We start from the raw sequence: 20777 nt of genomic DNA, 5'->3' as shown, positions 1-20777 counted from the left end.
GTTCATTCAATCAGTCCGCGTATACGCTTTTATATAAATCAGAATCGGGACCAATTGGTATGCGCGTTTCGCAAAATGAGCCGCGCCACTCTTTTATTTCTTACTCGCATATCGAGTAAATGATCAATATCGCGCTGCGAACACTTGAAAAAAAAAGAAGCAGAGAGAATTCGATATTCGCGCGAAACATTCGATCGGCGCATTCGTACATGCGCCAAAGTGCATCCGATGATTCTAGTGCACGCTGTATCTCGATGATTCAAAATCTAATAGTCTAACATCTGCTGTGAAATGTATAATTATTTTTTGTTTAACGTTGCTATGTATAATTAATATGTAAATATAAGTTATACGTGTAATTACGGAGAGAAGTTAAAGAAAAACATACATTTTAAATATTGTGCAAATATTGGTTAAAAATATATAAGATGGCAACGTTTTCATACTTAACGTACATTACTTTAATATCCTTCCCCGTTTCCAATTGCGCGTCTTCTTTCGAATCCATCTTTACCAAGTGAGACTCCTTCGAGTCGGTCTTGTTTTCTTTGTTCTCCTTGCTTGTCTCTTTAGAATCCTTTGCGCTAGACGTCGTCGATGTCGCCGAGACGCTCGACGCTGTCGTGTTCAAGACTGACGTCGTTGTCGTTGTCGTTGATGCCGTTACGGAATCTGCCGTTACGCCAACGCTCGATGCTGTCGAGCTCAAGGGAGTCGTCGTCGTCGTTACCGTCGTGGTCGTAACGGTTGTCGACGACACGCTCGATGTAACCGTGGTACTCGTTGTGGATGTAGATGTAGTCGTTACCGAACTATTCTGAGGATTCTCCTGAGTCTTTTGTTGCTGTTCCCGCTGTAACCTCGTCGTTATCCCTGCCGTTAAAATATCTATGGGATTTTCCTGAGTCTTTTGCTGCTCTCGCTGTAACCTCGTCGTTACTCCTGTCGTTAAAATATCTATGGATCCAATAGTCGAGCTGGTATTATTTACCTGAAACAATATATCATATTTACATGTTACATATGATATTATTATATCATTGTAGTAATATTTTAAGAGAGAGATAAGTTTTTCTTTCATTCTTTTTTAAATCTTGATAGCATATGTGATTAAGTGTACAATATAAATAAAATGCTTTATGTTTGCAAACAATTATTTCAATTTAATCTTTCTTAGGGAAGTAAAAATATGCTTATAATCCATGTTAGAATGCAGTGATGATATGCAATTATACAATATTATTACAATATTATAAACTCCAAAACATTTCAAGGAAAATTTCTCTTAAAATAAAAGTTTTTTTAAAAATATTATTAAAGTGCAATACATGACAAGTATAATAATTTTTACTGTTTGTTTTAGCAATGTCGAAATAAACATTCACTTTTGAATATAAACGATCTCAGTCATTTGACAATTAATTTCGATATTTTGATATTGAATTATATAACATTTGAAAAATAAAATCGTTATAAAGACAACCGATATGAGTTATTACATAAGAAACATATCTAGAGGATAATGCAATCTGCTTTTCTAATGTTTATTGTTCAAATGTTCTCTATAAACTATAGATGGTATAAAAGTATATATGCACGATTCACGATATATAATTTTACCACACACACACATTCCCTCTTACACTCTTGTAGCTAATATTTTTAATTGAGAATAATATATGCAAGACAAATAAAGTATGATCATTTAGGATTGCATATCTCTGTCGATTCGAGATCATTAAACAGAATCTCTTTGTTTTTCAGTATGTTATATATGACGAGATCAAAAAGTTCGGTGAATATCTGAATAACAAGAAAGGACCCCGCGGAATCCTTATGGAAAATGGCTTTCGGTCAAATGTTTTGAAACTTTGCAAAAAGATAGTTCTCAACATGTAGATTAAAAGTGTCCATGGGCATGAAGCTCTAAAAATTCGAGATTTTCAGCTACAGCCATCCAAAGTGGTAGATTTTTGAAGGAGTTTGAACCAATAAGGTTAATTTTTGGGTCAGAGCTTCGCACTTTTTTGATTGCATATTTGTATAGTTGCGGTCGAGAGCTTTCCAAAACACCCTATGAAAAGCTTTTTACGTGGGGGAAAGTGAAAGTTATAAGTCCTCAAAGTTTAAGAAACATAGGCATGTAGGAAGCATGAGAATTATCAAGACTATCTGATTTATGATTTTTTGTGCTAAGTAGACTGCCTTAATTGTGTGTGTGTGTGTGTGACAGATTGAAAATATATACATGTATTTGTTATTTTATCCTCCTCTTTTTAAATACAGGCTTGGAACTGTCAATGGCAGAGTTACTTTTTTTTTGCTTTTTTTGTTTCTCTACAAAACTTTTGTATTTACTACTTTTTTATAAAACCTCACTCAACTAAGATAAGCTACCGTTGCCGAACTTCGGAATATGCAGAAATTCAAAAATCTACCACTTTGGATGGTTGTAGCTGAAAATCTCGAATTTTTAGAGCTTCATGCCCATGGACACTTTTAATCTACATGTTGAGAACTATCTTTTTGCAAAGTTTCGAAACATTTGATCGAAAGCCATTTTCCATAAGGATTCCGCGGGGTCCTTTATTAAGGTAAAATATACCAATTGCAATTAATCCTTTTTAAAATATTCCCTCCGGTTTGCCACACATTTATTCTAACGTTTTTGCCATTTTCCAAAACAACGTTAAAATCTTTTTTCATAAATGCCTTTAATTGCGCTGTTATGGCTGCCTTTAGCTCCGAAATTGATTGAAAACATTTCTCTTTCATTATTCCTTTCATTTTGGGGAAGAGATTTGAAGTCACACGAAAAATCTAGCGAATACGATGAAATACACGTAGTAATTTTTTTTATTCGTTAAAAATTGCCGTATTAAAAGTCATGTGCGGCATAAACCGTTATCATGATGAAAGATGAAATTATATTTACTCATTTTTAAAATTTTTTGCATATCGTTTCGTAAACGCTATCTAATCGTACGAGATGTTCAGATTTTCAGAAATGTTCTGAATAGTAAATCACCTATTTAATTGAAGATTTTGCTAATTTTCAATTTTCATCGGTTTTACATCTCTTTTTTCGTCTTTAACAAACTCACAAGTTTCATGAAATTGCTCAAATCATTTGGACACTATTTATTTTGAGAGTTATTGCATTCATAAACTAATACTAACATTTCATGTTATTTTTTAGCACATTTTTAAAGTTTAAAACAAAATTTAATATTAATGCGTTGTTCGAAATCCATATTCATACAAATTTTAATGAACCCGTCTTCACACAACCGTAATTGAATAATGATTGACCGAACCGAATAAATTAAAACTTATCACTATTGTAAGGTTTTGTAATTATATTTCATAGTTAGAAATTCCTTCTCTTTCAACTATGGCATAATGTAGCGATATTCACCGTATTTTTTGATCACAACTCATAGTTCAATGTACACTAATTAATATTTTAAAAAATAAAAAAATTGATATAAATTTTAACATGTGCATTTTTCGTATAGATTTTACTATATTTAATTATAATAGAACTTACTTTATTATTCGGATTATTTCGAGAACTACGCGTCCGTTGACGCGACTTTCGTAGAAGTTGTTTATAATTTTCCGTTTTCTTAGTGAGGTAGTAGTGATGTACACAATCTGGAACGCCCTTATGTTCTAACGATTGAGCTATCACTCCGTAATTTTTAGGGTGCTGAAGATATTTCTCCTTGAATGATTCATGCTCTACGGAACTCCATACATTGATCAATTTACGCTCACTATGCAAAGCTTCCAACTCTTCCGGTTGGAGCAGTCCATTACGATTTTGGAAGGCGATCCTTCGTTGCTTCGCATCCAACAGCAGAGGCGGTATAACTGCATACGAACGCATCTTCTTATCTTCCAACTGTCATAAATAATAGTTTTATTTAACTCTTTAGAATATTAATAATAAAAAAGTACATCTTATCAATATACTTTTGATGCATCACACATACAATTTTTATTCAGCTTTGAACTTTTTTTAACTCAATATTAAACACTATTAATTAATTAATTAAAAAGCATATTGATAAAACATTTTGACATATAAATAATATTTTTTGCTTAAAAAATAGATTAATGTTTTTGGTCTTTATCAATAGTTATGGATCCAACATGTTCCTCTTGCTTATTATTACATTACGCTAATGTAATTTCAGTTTACTGATCAAACGCACGTTTTTGCAGAATTAATGGCGCAGTATGTGATCCATAACTAATGTATGGTGTGAGGATAAAGGTGAAGGCAGCAAAAAAACGCACGTTACTAACCTGACAGGCTTTAATGGAATTTTTTAAATCTTGCAATGTTTCTTCCTGGGAAATCAGTAAAGGTTAGATATCTTCCATGAAGCATCATCAAAGAATTTTAAAACAAGTATTAATTAAAAAAGAAAACACGGGAAATAAAAACAAACAAAAAAATAAAAATGCCTAACAATACTTTTTCAGAAAATTATTAAATGAAAACGTTGATCGATGTAAAAATTTTCTAAAAAATTTTCCAAAGATCAGATTTAATATGACATTGCAAAGAAACATTTTATTTCGAAAACTTCTATCGAGCGTGAATTTGAATCAATTAAGATTTTATTATTTCACACATTTATTAGTACATCCGATGGTAACTTTCAATCATCTCCATCCATTTATCCAGTTTACCATCCTTTCCCTGGTCCGTTTACAGTAGAAGACCAAGATAGAAAACAAATGTCTAAAGATAGGAAGAAACTGTCAGTTACCATCCTTTGATCATAATAATGTAAACCTTTAGTTATTCGTTTGATGTGACAATGGCGCTTTCACAGAATTGCGCTCTAGGGAAAACGAGAAAAAAAAAGAAATAAGGCAAATTAATGAAAAAATTGACAAAAGAAAATATTATAATGTTAATCTTCACTGTATTAAGAATATAAATAATTAAAATTGCATGTACTTCGGTATAAATATCAAGAGATTCGATGATGCAAAAGTTAAGTCTACCATAATGTTGAATTATAAAATGCTGTTTTTTCTTTCTCCAGATTAAGAATATAAAGTTTTAACAAAACTATATATTTATAATGTTCAATATTTATATTCAATTTATATATAGTTTCATCAAATATCGTATACATCTTAATGTACCATAATTAATAATTAGGAAAATAAATATTTAAGAAATTATAATAATAAAAAATTGTAGTAAAAAAATAAAATTTGTTAAACTAATAGTGATTAATTTACTATAAACATGTATTGAATCTATTAATCGTTCTTTGAAACAATATTTAAACAGACAAGTAATTACTATTTAAATAATAAGTAACACTTTTTTGTCTAATGGCAACAACAGAAAAGAAACTTGCATCAAGACAGTTTTTATAAATTAATATCACTAATGTTAACAGAACTGAGTAGATACTTCTGAATCGAATTTTAACAAAACTCAATAGATGTCTGTTAACAGTATTTTAAAGTCCCCATTTTCAAATTGTTAAAAAGAATATTTATAAACGCTAATTTTAGTAACGTGCCTTCTTTTTACTATATTCCCCGTACCATTTTTTCATCCTCACCATAGTTTTCTCTCTTTTTCAACGTGTCGCATCGCTAACTTCACGACTACTTGGATAAATAGAATGACAGTAACACGATATACCTCTTGTTCCTGTAAACCATCCATTATCTCTTCAAGATCAGCTTCACTCTTGATGCGAGCACCAACTCTGTTGAAACGCTCCTTGTCTTCCCTCTGTTTTCGCAACTCGGGAAACACCTTCTCGAAGAACTCACGGTTCTTTGTCTCCTTCGATTTCCTTTTCTGCGTCGCCTCCAGCCGTTCTACCTTCCGATGCCATTCTTGAACCAAAATTGTGTACGTTTGCGTTTGCTGCTGATGAAGAGACGCACGTTCGGTATGATCTCTCCGTAGCCTCGCTATGAGTCTGGTTCGCATACACGTTTGATGCCGCGTACGATTCTCTTGGTACACACTCGTATCCGACGGTTGATTATATAAAGGTAGTTCTATTTTGGGGCCTAGTTTTTCCATGAGTCTGTGAGCCTCTTCCGCCTTTCGCTGTTAATAAAAATATGTCAAATTAAAATTCATTAATCGATTTTTTCTGTACGCTTAAGATATTAATATAATTAATCTAATTTTGACAACCTTTGATACCTATAACTCGTACTGATACACTGAGCGCAAAAGACAACGGGCGTAATCTAAATTTTATTTTTATTTATAAGACGCTTAATATAATTAAAGTGTTGGATTAAAATATCGCGTGTATATAGTTTACCCTATTTTCAGCGTAGATCTTTTGTGCCAATGATTGATGCTTTGGTTGCTGCGATTGTTCCTCAATATTACGTTTGAGACCAGTCGCTTCTAGAGGCTTATTCGCTGCTTCTTCCAATTCTTTTATCCTCTTCCGCAACATGTTCAACTGATTCTCTCTCTTGGCGATTTCTCTGTCGACTTTGCCGATTTGCTGCAAGAGCTCATCCTTGGTACTTCTAAGCGCATCCTCTTGCGTATTCGGCTCTGGAAGAGTAGGCGAAATGGCTTCCGTTTGCGGCGTATATGCACCCACGGCAGGCTGCTCCTAGCAAAAATTCATCATATCATATTGTGTCGAATATAAATATAATTTATATTTATTTGATTGTTCTCCTATTTAATGATACGTCCAATTTTTATATTTATACAGCATTCTTTTATTTATTTCAATTTATAGTTCTCTAAAGATATCTCGACTATATAGGTATAATGTGTCAGATTGTCAAGATAAATTGTCATCATTACACTCACCCTGGTGTCTATCCTAAGCGGCTGCTGCAACTGCACGACATGCTGCTGCTGCTGCTCCTGCTTACCGCCGCAAGGGTCCGCGGGCGACAAGCTCTGACAGCGCGACTGTGGCTGCGATTGCAGCTGCTGGACCTGCTGATGCGGCTGACCTAGACGAATCTTTTTGAAGGGCGGTGTGTCTTGCTGCAGACTGGCCATGTCGATGGCGGTGCGAGTACAATACTGATCCGGTTGGACGGGCATGAGGCCTACCCGCGGCGGGTTTCTTGCGTGCTGTTGATACTCGGACGCGGCGGCCGCAGTTGGCGACGGTATCGGCGTCACCGAGGAGCCGGTAGGCGGTAAGAGAGATATCCTCGGCCGATCGCCTCTGCCGCCGGTTCCCATGCCGCTATACTCGGCCACTACCCCAACACCGACTTGCGATAGAGGACTATTGCTCACGCTGATGGCGATCCTCTCGTTCACCTGAAAAGAAAACACCACGTCAGAAATTTTATTCCGCCCCCACTCTTCGTTGACTCTGTCTCTCTCTCTCTCTCTCTCTTTTTTCTCTACCCGTTTCTATTCTCTTTCATTGTCGTCTTACTTATTCTTTGCCAGAGGTTCAATTTATCTCTCGTTCCACTCTCTTCTAACCTTCTCGCCGCGAAACTATTTCAGGAAAATCGATGACCCGGTTCAAGAAAGCGCGCGATATATCCCCGTGACCGCTGCACTGTCCCCTACATCTCCCGCGCGCAATCATCTGTTCGAACTTGTCTTTTCCTTATTTCTATCGGTGGTTTTGTGCACAATGCTGGCTCATTCGTCGTTCGTCGTGCTTTGTCCCGGACGTTGTTCGCAAAGCTAAGTTTCATAGTATCCATTATGTCGTAACGTACAAATTACTCTGTAAGCCGTGACAATTAAATAACCAGCTCGAAATGTATGTAATATATGTATATAAGAAACAAACAAAATACGATGCGATTGTGTACATATATACATGTAGGACGCGTACGTATGTAGCCCTGGAGTGGGCGACTGAAACTTTCACCCGCCCACTCGCATCGTGCTACGAGCTAAATATGATAATGTCTGTTAGAACTATGTTATACCGTGGATCTAACTTGATTTAAGGTTCGGGATATATAAAAATTGAATAATCGGGATTTATAAAAATTGAATAATCGATATTCGGCAATATATCGTTGCACGATTTACTAGAAATTCTTAAATAAATTTCTAAAAATCTCTTGAAATGAATCTCATGAAGAACGAGAAATAGTTTTTCACGACTGGTTGCGAACTTCATAATCGGATACAAGGTGTCTATTTAAATATTAAATATTAAATGTTTTCTGAAAATCTCCTGATTTGTTGTTCAAAATTTCAAGTAGAAAGAATTTTTTAAGAGATTTTTGGATGCAACTTTTCAAAATAAATTTTTTTATTATTGTGCGTTTTTGAACGCTTTTCGCTCTACGGAGGAAAAATAAAGAGCCACTTAAGATTCAAGTGGTAGATTTAAAAATGTACTGAAAAACCGAATAACTTTTGTAAGATGAATATATTTCTTCATTTGCATAACATTTTTATATTTTCATCTTAAAAAATTATCTTGAAAATTATATACTATATATTCTATACTTTCAGATATTGAACAAAGATAGATATATATTTATAATATATTTTAAATACATATAATTTATCTGACCAATCGGTGGGGATTGGCGATTACAATATAAGAACAAATTATCAAAGAATTATTTTTTAGACAATTCTCTAAATTCCAATAAAATTCATTGAAAATTTCCTGATTTCTCCAGGTATAAAAAATTCCTGAGAATTTTAGATTCTCCATGTTTTTCAAGAAGTAAACCCTATATCGTAATCGCGAATTGCTATTCATTTGAATATACATGCGTGTTTAACAAAAAAAAACCGTACGCATATAAATATTTAAAGAAATATCAATTTTCTTTTATTTATATAACTCTTATTCCTTTTTATATAGTACTGATTTAACTCTTCTCTATAATTATATCCAAATGTATTTTTGATTATATACGTGCGGTTTTTCGTCATAAGAATAATTTGTCAGCATGATGAAATGCAACATCATTGTAAAATATATATTTAAACGTCTGGCAAGAATGTGCACGTCGTTCGGTTCATCAATTCTGTGCTAACAATGACGTGCCATATTTAAAACTACAGAGTGTCAGCGCGCGTGAATCGTATTGTTAAAAGAAAAAGAAGAGGAGGACCGATAATCGGTGAAAGTCAAGGACGAGGCCTCGTCTGATACGGCATGCGTATATGTTTGTGTTGCGTGATTGCGTACCCCGATTACTCTAGAATTCGATTATGAATATGAATCTCCAATTCCGATATTTTTTTTACAAAAACCTCATGACGTCGCACTCATGATGTATTGCTCGTTACAATCAAGGAATCGCTTTTTCGAATTGCTTTCAATTGACTCAATTGCTAGCGAACAACCACGTAAGCTTTCTAAGGTATCAATCTTCTAGGTTGTTTCGAATAATAAGAAAATGAAGAAAATTCGAGTTCTCTCCATTAGATATTTTTAAGTACATAGTTACGTTCAAATGTCATAGAAAAATTACTTATTATGCATCAACAATGGCCTTAATTTGTAGAAATCGCGAGATAAACGTAAATAAGTCTAAAAATAAAGTCTGCATAAAAAGATGAAAATCCACGCCATTATACATGTGTTTGTACGTATACGCGTTCATTTTCTTAATATTGAAATATTTATATCAAAGGAGGATAACAAGAGGAGCGTTGAAAGAAGCAATTTTCTCGAGACGGAACTTGTCCGTTTCCCGTAGCTATTTCTCGACTTTATTACAATTTTACAGTTGCTCTTAAGAAAAAAAAAGGAATCCTCCTCGTTCCCGGGCATGCTCGCGTGACCGTGACCGTTCGATGCGTCGCGACGCCGTGCGCGTATCGGGGATATCCCGACCGAGACGACAGACCTCTAGGAAAAGGTGACGAGGAAGCGTTTGCGCGCGCACGTACATGTATATATACGTAGTACATATATATATGTGTGCAGTTTCGCGCCATGGAAATACCTACGTTCGTGGTGCCGGCGCGATACGCGTCTCTCGCGGTATAGGCAGTCCCGGTGAGCGGCGGCGGCGGTGTTTGGCTGGCGATGACGGTCGGCTGGTTCGGAGGGGGTGCAGGCGCGGGCGCGGGTATGGGCACGGGTGCCGCCGGCGACGGTGCGGTGGTGACGACCGCCGCTACCGCCGGCGCCGACACCGAGGTCGGCGGATAGGAATGAATGTAACGGAGCATCGATGGTACAGTGACGTAAGGAGTGCCACTCGCGGCACCGCCACCGCCACCGCCGCCGCCACCGCCGCTGCCAGCGTTGCTGCTCGCGCCGCCGTTGCTCGCGTTGCTGTTGCTCACGCTGTTGCCACCTGCCGCTGCGGATAAAACGTTCGAGACGCCGACCACGCCGCCGTTGCTGCCACCGCCGCCGCCGGCGTTGCCGCTCGCACCGCCGTTGCTCGCGTTGCTGTTGCTCGCGCTGTTGCCACCTGCCGCTGCGGATAAAACGTTCGAGACGCCGACCACGCCGCCGTTGCTGCCGCTGCTCGTGGCGGTGCTAACTCCAGCGACGACGGCAGGGCCGCCCGCGGTTGCGGCAGCGGCCGCGGCCGCCGCTGCCGCGGAAGACGCGGCCGCACCACCCTGCACGTACGTCGCTCCCGTTCCTACCGTCCTTGGAGACACTGGGCTGCTGCTCTTGATGTTGACATAGCTCTGCGTTGGTCTGCAATCGTCGTAAAATTGCATTAGACTCGACGATAGAGAGATTCGAGTACGATAGACCCGAGGCGAAAAGAGTCTCGCGAGTATAAAATTATTTTGTTTTCGTTGCTGTATAAATTATTAGGCGCGTTATTAAATTTGCGACTGTACAATTGTAAATTTGATTTTTGTTGGCTGATTTATCTATTTTATATTACTTTGTCGAGTAATTTAATTGTTAATTTACCTTTGACAATAATACGCGAAAGTATAAAAGTACAGATATAAACACGAGATACATCAATCTGCGATAACCAACACCATTTGCAAACACCATTTAAGCCTTTCATAAACAGATGAGCTGATATGATATTCTGTAGTTGGTAAATTGATTAGAAATATATAGGCACATTGAGATAATATTACTATATTTAAAGATCGATTTTTCATGTTCTTTTCTTCATATTCTATTAAAAATTCATAATTTATAGCACTGTCCTGTTTTTAAGAAAATGTAGCAAAATATAAACAGCGAAATAATCAAAATCTAATCGCACCAACATTATTAATCACTTGGCAATATAATAAATTAAGCCCGATTTAATTTATTCTACATTATTAAAATAATAAATGAATAAATAAAAAAATAAATATTCTGTCATATAGATGATGCATTTGTATGAATTTACGGAGTATATTTTTGAAAAAAATATTTTATACATAAATATTGAGTGATTAAAATGATATCAGAACGATATACACACAGGACAATCTCATCATCTCTCAGTATTTATATTAATCATTCAACGAACTTGTGTTATATCAAAACCGCGTCGCAGCAGTTTGTTTATCAGCTCGTGTGTCACCGGTACACGTCATACACACGGTTGATCCAATTTGACCGGCTTAGAAGAAAAAGAAAACTGTCAAGCATACGATTGACAGCGGCCTAACAACTTTATAGTCGATCGATATCCATCGCTTTTTTTTCTCTATCCAATCACGTTTACGATTCCACCGAAGCTTCTGATTCCTTTTCCGAAGGCCACCGTTCTGTAATTCGGAACGGCAAAAAACACTTTCTCTTAAATTCAAACATTTCGCCAATTAATTTCCCCATATTGCGCGTTCTTTCTCTTTTTAGTCAATAAAATGATGTATTGTCAAATTGAATAATTCGTAATAGTATCGCATAAAAAGTATTCCGTGTTATTTTGTACTTGCATGGATTCAATAGTCGCACCGTTTTTATAGACAGGGATTACATGCTATCGACATACATGTAAAAAATATATATATATCGATATACGACCGAGCGAGATAACACAAGAGTTACTCGAGACCACTAGATTAATATCAAAACACTTATACCGAGACTAAAATGAGGAAGTAAAACTTGATGGAGATATTTTTAAGATATTCTGCAAAAAAAATTCCAACGTTTCATCTGCCTGCTTAGAATTTTTTAATTTTTATCGTTGAAATATTTCATCGAACAATTATTCATTTTACATCGTTGTAATAAATTCATCTCCGTAAAGAAAAAAAATAACATACTTTATACATTTGACGAGGTAATATTTTATAATCACCTGGTGTATACTATTTCATCTTGGATCCTCTAGAGCAATTGTGAATTAAAATTATCGCTTAAACAGTATGCATTGATAACTCTCATTGAGAGAACGAGAAAGAGCGAGCCAGAATCGTGATAATAATTTAAATATGCGTTTTAGTTGACTAATTCACTTGGCGATCTGGTTCATTAACTCGTCGGATGTTTACGCGAATAACGGTACTCGCCGACGAGATTTCTCGGATGTATCGCGTATCTCGTCGAACCAGCCTATAATCACGTTGAATCCGCTGCGAGTACGTCGCAAAGGAATGCACGGAAATTGCGAAGCATTAATCCTGAAATAAGCAAAATCAAGAAGCATACATATAATAATAGTGTAATAAAAAAATAAAAAAATTCTACAGAATTAAAGTTGTATTTAATTGTATATTTGACGCATATTTAATTATATTGAATTGTACTGTATTTATTTATTTATATTAAATCATTATTATAATTTAATATTTTATTATATAATATTTTAAATATAGATGAATACTTTTTTTAATTATAAATGTTAAGCCACTTTGAAAAAAAATAAAATTTGATCAAATTTTCGTTAAAAAAAAACCCATTATCGGGAAAAAACTCTAATTAATGAGTGAGTCTATAAATCTAGTTAACTCAGAATAAAAAATGTGATTGCAAAAATTGCAATTTCTCTACTTCCGCTCTCCTCGTCGGGAAGCTCGCCGGTGGTTATTAATTTAATTGAACTAATTAGTGATCTTGACAGCATCGAGCGCTAGATGTTAAATGGAATGGATCGATATCGAATGCTTCGAGTGTTAATGTGAAAAAAAAAAAGAATATAATCTATCTTGCTAAATGCAAGTTTTTCTCAGCAACGTGCATCATCAATCAGTAAGGAGCGAATTGCGGTTGCATGATTAAGTTTGCATGATAACGGTAATAGGTCGAGATTAAGTAGTGCTTCTATTACTAAAATAATACTAAAAAAAGACTGTAAACGATAATCGAAATAAAAGATTAAAACGTTCATATTCTTAAATTCGAGACTGCGCTTTAGATGAGATTCGCGATACATGAAAAACCTTTCCGATATACATGTGCCTGCTAAATAACGCAAAGCAACCGTATAATGGGTTCATCGAGTTTCGTTAAGAAGAAATAGATTACAAGATGATCGGCGAAATCCATAATTGATACGTGTTAATCCGGGTTGACGCCTGATGCAAAACGTCATATTTTCTCGAACGCGATCGCGCGATTTGTCCCACGCAAATAACATTCGCGTCTAGCAACGACCTCGTTCCTGACTGATCCATCTTTCTCTCTCTTTCTCGTGCGTATTTCAGCCCCGAAGGTTCCCATCGATCGCACCCCAGGCAAAAGCGAGTCGTCGGCCTGACCCGCGACATTCGCGAGGAATTATCGACATCTAGTACCTGATATAGCGGGATAGTTATTCTCACATTTTCTATGTTTCAAGTATGTATTTATCTCGATGCACAAAAATATCGGAGTACTCGATGCACATTTGATTCCCCGATTCGATCCAAAGATGGGATAAATTTAAAACTGTACGAAAGGTTACCGTTTATTTTCGTGATAAATAATTTCCACGATTTTTATTTTAGGAATACGTCGAAACAAACACAGTTCCATCTTAACGGACCGCTCGTTCGTACTCGTTTCGTCCGCTGTAGCGTAAATTATGCGTGCTCCATCATCATTTCCACCCGAGAATGCGTAAAGTCATCTCGCGAGAACGCATTTCGATTTTGCATGCAGGTTTAAAATTAGATGTAGATGAAGGGGTAGGCGCGAAATAAGCGGCCGAAAAGAAAAGACGGCCGAGCGTGGAGCGAGAGAGGAGGGCCCGAGTGGAAGAAGCGTACCGAAAAGAAACAGGGAGATCCGCAAAGGGAGAACCGAAGGAGAAATTATGGGTCTGTTCTTTTTAGCTACACTGCTGCACTAGTGCAATAAGTTAGAAAGAGACAAACATACTTTCTTTCACTCTAACTAATTGCACTAGTGCAGCAGTGCAGCTAAAAAGAACAGGCCCTATGGGTACCTGGCGCGGCTGAAACAGCCGGCCAATCGCCTGACGCGTCGAAAACGATTCGCGGCGGAATAGTTGCCATTGGCGTTCCGCACGGCAGCGTTCCTACTCGATGGACGACATTTCGGCGGCAGCGAGCCACACGTGGCAGAATCCCTTGCGCATGCGCCGCGGAGCCGGTTCGAAGCGGAAGATAGAGAGAGAGAGAGAGAGAGAGAAAGGGAGGAGAGAGAGAGAGAGAGAGACGAGACGCGCAGGAGTGTTCGCGCGCGGTTCCGCGTGTCGGTACCAACGCGACGGACGGACGGCCGCGCATGCGCAGCGCGCTCCTCGAAAAAGGGTGAATGCGCCTGTCGCTCGGCTCTCGAGAATGCGACGTTGCCGTTTCTCTCTGTTGCCGGATCGCTGCAACAGAGGCGGCTGGACCCCACCAAACGCCGAGGCCAGCTTCTCCTGCCCGCGTTACTCGCTAACGGATTACGGAAGGTTAATCGGTGACGGACGAGAGTTCGTTGTTCAACCGCAATTGCCCTGCCGATTTCTTTTTTTTCTTCCTTTTCTTTTCGGATTTTTCTTTTTTTTCCCCTCGATGGGACGAAAGGAAGGATAGACGAGTTTCTCTTTATCCCAGATGCATCTTCGATCATTCGCCTCTTGCGCGAATTCCCAAAGAAATCCACGAGAAGTGCAAAAATATTAATCGGGCCAATGAAAGATTGTCAGCAATTTCGAGATAAGCCAGCTCGCGGCGAGAACAATCGACGCGAAAAAAGCTTACTTTTCAAAAATATAAGTCGACCTGAGCGAATACAACGAAGCGAACAATGGATGCGCTTCTTGTGCAGCTGGTAACGTGACGGGCTGTATTTAGCGGTATATTATCAAAGCGAAGTAGTCGCAAAAACAGAGCGACGGAATATTGCGACATATAAATGCACGCTTTGCGATATGAACATACGCTATTCTTTGTCATGCCTTGCACTTTCGTATCTGCATTTTCACTATGCGTAGTATTCATTGGAAGAGGCCTCGTCTGGCGCACATATTGCGTGTATCGAGACGTATACATTAAGAGAGAGTTTGTCTTCGCACATGAATGCGTGGAAAATTCGAAAAATATCGGACCTTTAATAAAATATTCATTCATTGTGAAAAAAATATCTTATCAAAAATTAAAAAGGCTCTGTCGATTAAAATAAATATCATAAAATCTATATCGGATGCAACTTGAATCTTTGCTCGATGATTTAATTATATTCGACAATTAAAGTTCGATACAAATTGAAAATTCAAGCCTCCTCGATCTAATGGTGGCCATGAAAAATAAAATAAAACGCTTCCTCGCGATGAGTTTGAATTTATCCCTCAACCTTCTAGAAGAGAGTGAAATTATCTCGCACGAGGGAGATCGGTCGTCGTAAACGAACGGATGTGAAATAGAGCGGACCAGTCGTACATCCGAAACGCTTTTACCTTGCTAGAAACTCTACCTATCTACCTACTTCGAACAAAGAGATGTACGCGATACGCGAACGAATTCATCGCGTGCACTCACGATGGAACGCGAGAAAATTCTTCGCCAAATCGAAGACGAAGTCAGTACGAAATGAAAGTAAATATCGCATCTCTGTAGCTTTGAAAAAAAAAATTCTAGTCAACGTGCGCTGAAATTCTAAAACATCGGAATTCTCAACAGCGTCATCGTCATTTACAGGCCAGCATTAGCATTAATTTATATTTATGTTTCTAGCATTAATTTATATTTATGTTTCCAGTATTGACGCGTCGTCTCTTTATTTACAGCTCCTAAAAAGAGCTTGTTAACGTCGCTTTCGAAAAGAAAGCGCGACGTGTGTTCCGTATAATTGTGTTTGCGAGAAAAAATTAATTGGAGATGTAATGATAGAAAAAACAAAAAAAAATTCTTTTGAAAAAATTTTCTCAATTTTTTAATAAAGCCTAAATCGAGGCTGACATTTCGCATTTTCCATCAAATTCCGATCTATCAAAATTTTTTTTCGGCTGTCATTCCGAGGAAAGTTATCTAATTTGAGCGGGCCAAGAGAGCCGGACGACCAAAGTCTTAATAATTTTCACGCCTCTGGGCGGACCCTCGTGAAAACCCGCTGCCCCGTCCTTTCTCGGCGCCGATTAAAGGCATTCGCTCGCTCGCTCGCTCGCTCGCTCGCTCGCTCTCTTCCAACGAACCGATGGAGGCTCTTCCTCGACTATGGGTTCTCGATGACGTAACGGTCACTGACCCCCTCCCACTTCTGGCGAGTCCTCTTCTTCCCGCCGCCCTCCTCCCTCCTCCTCGCCCCGAAGCTTCTCTACACCCCCACCGTGCCCGGTTGTCATCTATTCTTTCTCCCTCTGACGGGTGATGCGCGCGCGATATAGCGTTCGTTATACGCGTGCATAGGTCAACGCGAGGAGGAGATCGACGACGCTCTCCGTGTGCGTGCGTGTGCGTGTGTGTGTATGCGCGCGCGCGCGCGCACATGTGTGCGTCACGTGTATTGTCAGATCTGCCGTATGAATGCACGCACGCACGCACGCACGCATGCGGCGAATACGAAGCGCGCCATCGTCGTCGTCGTCGACGAACGCTGCGGACGTTTCACTTTACGACGAATCATTAAGTTTCGGGTGCCTTCCTCCCCCCTCCCCCTCCTTCCACCCTCACCTTCCGCTCTTTCCCATCCCCCGTCGACTCCATTTTGTACTCCTAGTACCAGCGTATCGCTCGTACAAATAAAACGAAGCTATCGCGCTTCTACTTGACCACGATGTTTATTCGTGACCAAGGAAACGCGATAATTGATGCGTGATTATATTTCCTTCGTTTCAACGTTCGCATGATATCGAAAAGATCGAGAAAAATTGTCACGTGTGATGCGCAGAGAAAAAAAAATAAATGTCAAATCAAAACTTATATACTTAAATTAACGCGTTCATTGTTTCGTATACGCAACAATTTATAATGTGCTTGGAAGAATTTAATAATTTTAAATTTCAACAATATTATAGTCTTATTTTAATATTGTAATTGTCATCTCAAGAATATATAATTATTTAATTCTACTTTAAGAAAATTATAATCTTTGATTTAAAAATGCTATTTTCTATCTAACATTGTTTCTTTTCAAGAAAATTAAATCTTAAATCATAAGAATATATTTTTCTTGACTGAACTATATAAAATGGCTTCATTCGAGCAATTATTCAAGCAATTATATTTTTCTTTAATTAACGCAATATAAATTTCATTTCAAGATTTCCATGTTAAAATTAAATATATTTTCAAAACAAGAATGTCCTTTTTTCTGTACAGAAAAAAAATAAGTGTCAAATCAAAACTTATGTACTTAAACTGACGCGTTTATTGTTTCGTATATACGCAACAATTTAATAATTTCCTTAAAAGAATTTCATAATTTTAAATTTCAACAATATTAAAGTCTTATTTTAATATTGCAATTGTCATCTCAAAAATATATAATTATTTAATATAAATATTATATAAATATTTAATTCTACTTTAAAAAAACTATAATCTTTGATTTAAAAATGTTATTTTCCATCTAACATTGTTTCTTTTCCATTCAAGAAAATTAAATCTTAAATCATAAGAATATATTTTTCTTGATTGAACTATATAAAATGACTTCATTCGAGCAATTATTCAAGCAATTATATTTTTCTTTAATTAACGCAATATAATCTCATTTCAAGATTTCCATGTTAAAATTAAATTTTTTCAAATTTTTTAAAATTAAATTATTTTCCAAACAAGAATGTCCTTTTTTTCTATGCATATCGATTAATATCGGTGATAGGGATCGTAATAAAAGGGCCGAGAGATGCTATGACGGAAATTAAGATCGCGTTTCCATCGGACAGAAATATTATTCGCGACTGATGCGTCGACGAATGATGAATTTCAAATAAGCGAATACGTTATACGTCGCTTCTGAGACGCGCGAATTCGGATTTCTGATGTTCCGATGTTCCTGACACGTCCCGACAAATGCAATATGACGGGAATTATTCGATATATGCGAACTTTCTTTTTATTAAGCACCAATATTTTTTTCCTTTTACGAGCGCTTTTTAAAAACGGGTAATAAATGTGCTACAGTAATAAAAGGAAAAAGAAAATATGTTTGGCTTGTAAATATAAAATTGCGCTTACGTGTACTTTCCCATATGTATTTGTAGAGTCTATAAATTATTCCGCGTATAAATTCTTCTTTCTTTAGAAATTTGAGATGAACGCACTTTTTTAAATATTAAAAAAAAAATGCGAGGCACCGGGCAAATTTGTCAAAATACGTACAACTGTCAAAGAACGTTAATTACGTAAGCATTACTATTTCTCATTCGTCATAATTCAAGGATTATTCGATGTCTCGCGCGGAAAGTAAATTTCGAACACGTGTCTCTGGATGGCGCGCAGAGCAGATATGGGCAAACAAATTTGCGGAGATCTTGATAACGGTGCAAAAATAGCGAACATTAGTATCGGAAGAAGAGAGGACAGCTCGTCGCCCGTATATCGCGATGCATGTGTCTTGCTTCGCTTCGCGAGAGAGAAAGAGAGAGAGAGAGCGATGCAGGGAGAGGGGTCGAGAGAACACATGCACAGGAGGGAGAAGCGTTAGGATCAATAGCCCATGTACACGAGCTAACATGGTACATAACTTATATGAAACACGTGAAAGAGCGAATAAGAGGGAGAAGGAGAAGGAGGAGCTGGTGAAAGATCGAATGAAAGTCCGAGTTATCAATGACGCGCGTTAAATTCCAAAGAGCATTATACTTTTCGCCAATTTCCAAACGTCAACTTGTCTCCCTCCCCTTCCACTTTTCAGCGGGTATCAACGACAGTTTTAGACGCGATCGATGTCATCGATGCTTCCTTGATCTCCCGGATACACGTGATCGGCTGTCGCGAACTCGCGAAACGTCATCACGACCCATTTCTCGCAGTCTTATTTTTCGCGCGATCAAATTAACGCCAGAAGGAAGGAGGAATCGACCGACATCGTCTCGGCAACCGCGATATTTCTAGCCTTTCCGTGATAAAGATACGTTATGGAATATCGCAAAATTCCAAGTGCAAATTATATAAAGTATTAAAAAATGCGCCGTAAATAAAAAATTCTCTCTCTTTCTTCCTCTCTAAAATGTCGCTTGTAGACTTGATTCGTGTTACATAAGATCAACGCTACAAACGACTGCGAGTGTGTTATGTAGAATTTGTAAACACAATCTTTCACACGAAGGGCCTCGCAAAATTTCAGAAAAAATATTTCGCGAAAAAAGAGGAAAAAAAGATTGATACTTGAACCTCTTGTATTTAATTCTTTTGACGCCTTCGTTAACGCTTTTGCCTCGCTTTTCTTTCACCGATATACATAAATATTTATCATTCGCGATCCTAATCAATAACAAATGGAAATACTTCGATATTTTCCATGCATTACGATTGACCTCAGAACATTGTGCGAGGGACGTAAACAAAACAATTATCTAGTTATGAGTCAACATAACGTATTAAGATATGAAAGATTAATAATTAAAAATAGATAACTATCTAGAAATATTTCAAACAAATATATAGATAAAATGATATCATTGTTTTATCGTGTTACGTACACAAAGTAAATATTAGTTTTTAATAAAAATTTAATTATAAATTTTAAAAATTTTGTATTACAAAAATTTCTTTCGATATAACTAAATTTAAAATTATACCGTTTTCAAAGATTTAATCTTCAATCTTGAAATAATTTCATAGAATGAAATTTTTACCTAATTCTGTTTTACAGAAAAAGTCGACACGTTAAGTTTGCGTATATATTAGTTAAATCACGTGAATTTTATCAGCTTCTCTTGTAACACTTATCACCATTCGCGCAAATTATGTACATGTATATGTGTCGGGTGGTATTTTTAGGTTAAAAAAAATCTGCGTGCAAAACAAACAAAAAAAAAACATTTTGTCGTAACATTTGAATATTTTCGTGATCGTTCTTTGAGAGTTTCCATCTCATTAATCATTTCTCTCGCTAAAAAAAGAATACCGAGCATCGAGTATCAATTTGTGTGCACGAGTGTCCTGTTTAAACATACATATACATATTTCGCACGTGTATGTTTTACGCGATGTCGCTTCTTCTTTTTCCCAGGACACCGTTTTCAATTTATTTACGAGACATCGAGTCGCACGGCTGCGCGTACGTCATAAATGTATGTTATGTAATTTAAGGGCAAACTATTCGCAAGAGAGATCGGGTTTTAAGTATCGGCATTATCTCGTATCGCGAAATATTGCGCTTGTTATAAAGGAAAATATATACGCAAGTGCCTTTTATTCTCGCATTCGAGAAGGCATCAATTATCATTATTCGTTGAAAAAAAGTTAATCGCGTTTTCGTACATATATATTTTAAATACACATATTTGTAGATATCACATCGTAGATGTAATCTTTCAAGCCAGTT

General features: G+C 37.1%; 1 protein-coding gene across 8 annotated transcripts in view; it reads right to left on the bottom strand.

Moving 5' to 3' along the window:
• The window catches only part of Smr (nuclear receptor corepressor smrter), a 73858-nt gene that overhangs the window by 28274 nt on the left and 24807 nt on the right, over window positions 1–20777 (bottom strand). For 4 of the 8 annotated variants that reach the window (XR_014438532.1, XM_083097443.1, XM_083097444.1 and 1 more), the window contains 7 exons: window positions 9935–10643; window positions 6839–7306; window positions 6327–6632; window positions 5684–6103; window positions 4315–4359; window positions 3551–3907; window positions 456–991 (listed from right to left, as the gene is read on the bottom strand). Coding sequence is in view for 7 of the 8 variants with exons in the window: in XM_083097443.1 (XP_082953569.1) it covers window positions 456–991; window positions 3551–3907; window positions 4315–4359; window positions 5684–6103; window positions 6327–6632; window positions 6839–7306; window positions 9935–10643 (2841 nt within the window). In the remaining variant the exon portion in view is untranslated. Of the gene's footprint in view, window positions 1–455; window positions 992–3550; window positions 3908–4314; window positions 4360–5683; window positions 6104–6326; window positions 6633–6838; window positions 7307–7427; window positions 7596–9934; window positions 10644–20777 lie in introns of those variants that run through there. The other 4 variants (XM_083097445.1, XM_083097449.1, XM_083097446.1 and 1 more) reach the window with 4 other exon arrangements.

This window comes from Camponotus vicinus, unplaced genomic scaffold (assembly GCF_025532165.1).
Source record: "Camponotus vicinus isolate PSW18456_S1 unplaced genomic scaffold, iyCamVici1.0 SCAF_4, whole genome shotgun sequence".
Taxonomy (NCBI): Eukaryota; Metazoa; Arthropoda; class Insecta; order Hymenoptera; family Formicidae; genus Camponotus; species Camponotus vicinus.
This window is presented reverse-complemented; position numbering and strand designations above follow the sequence as displayed.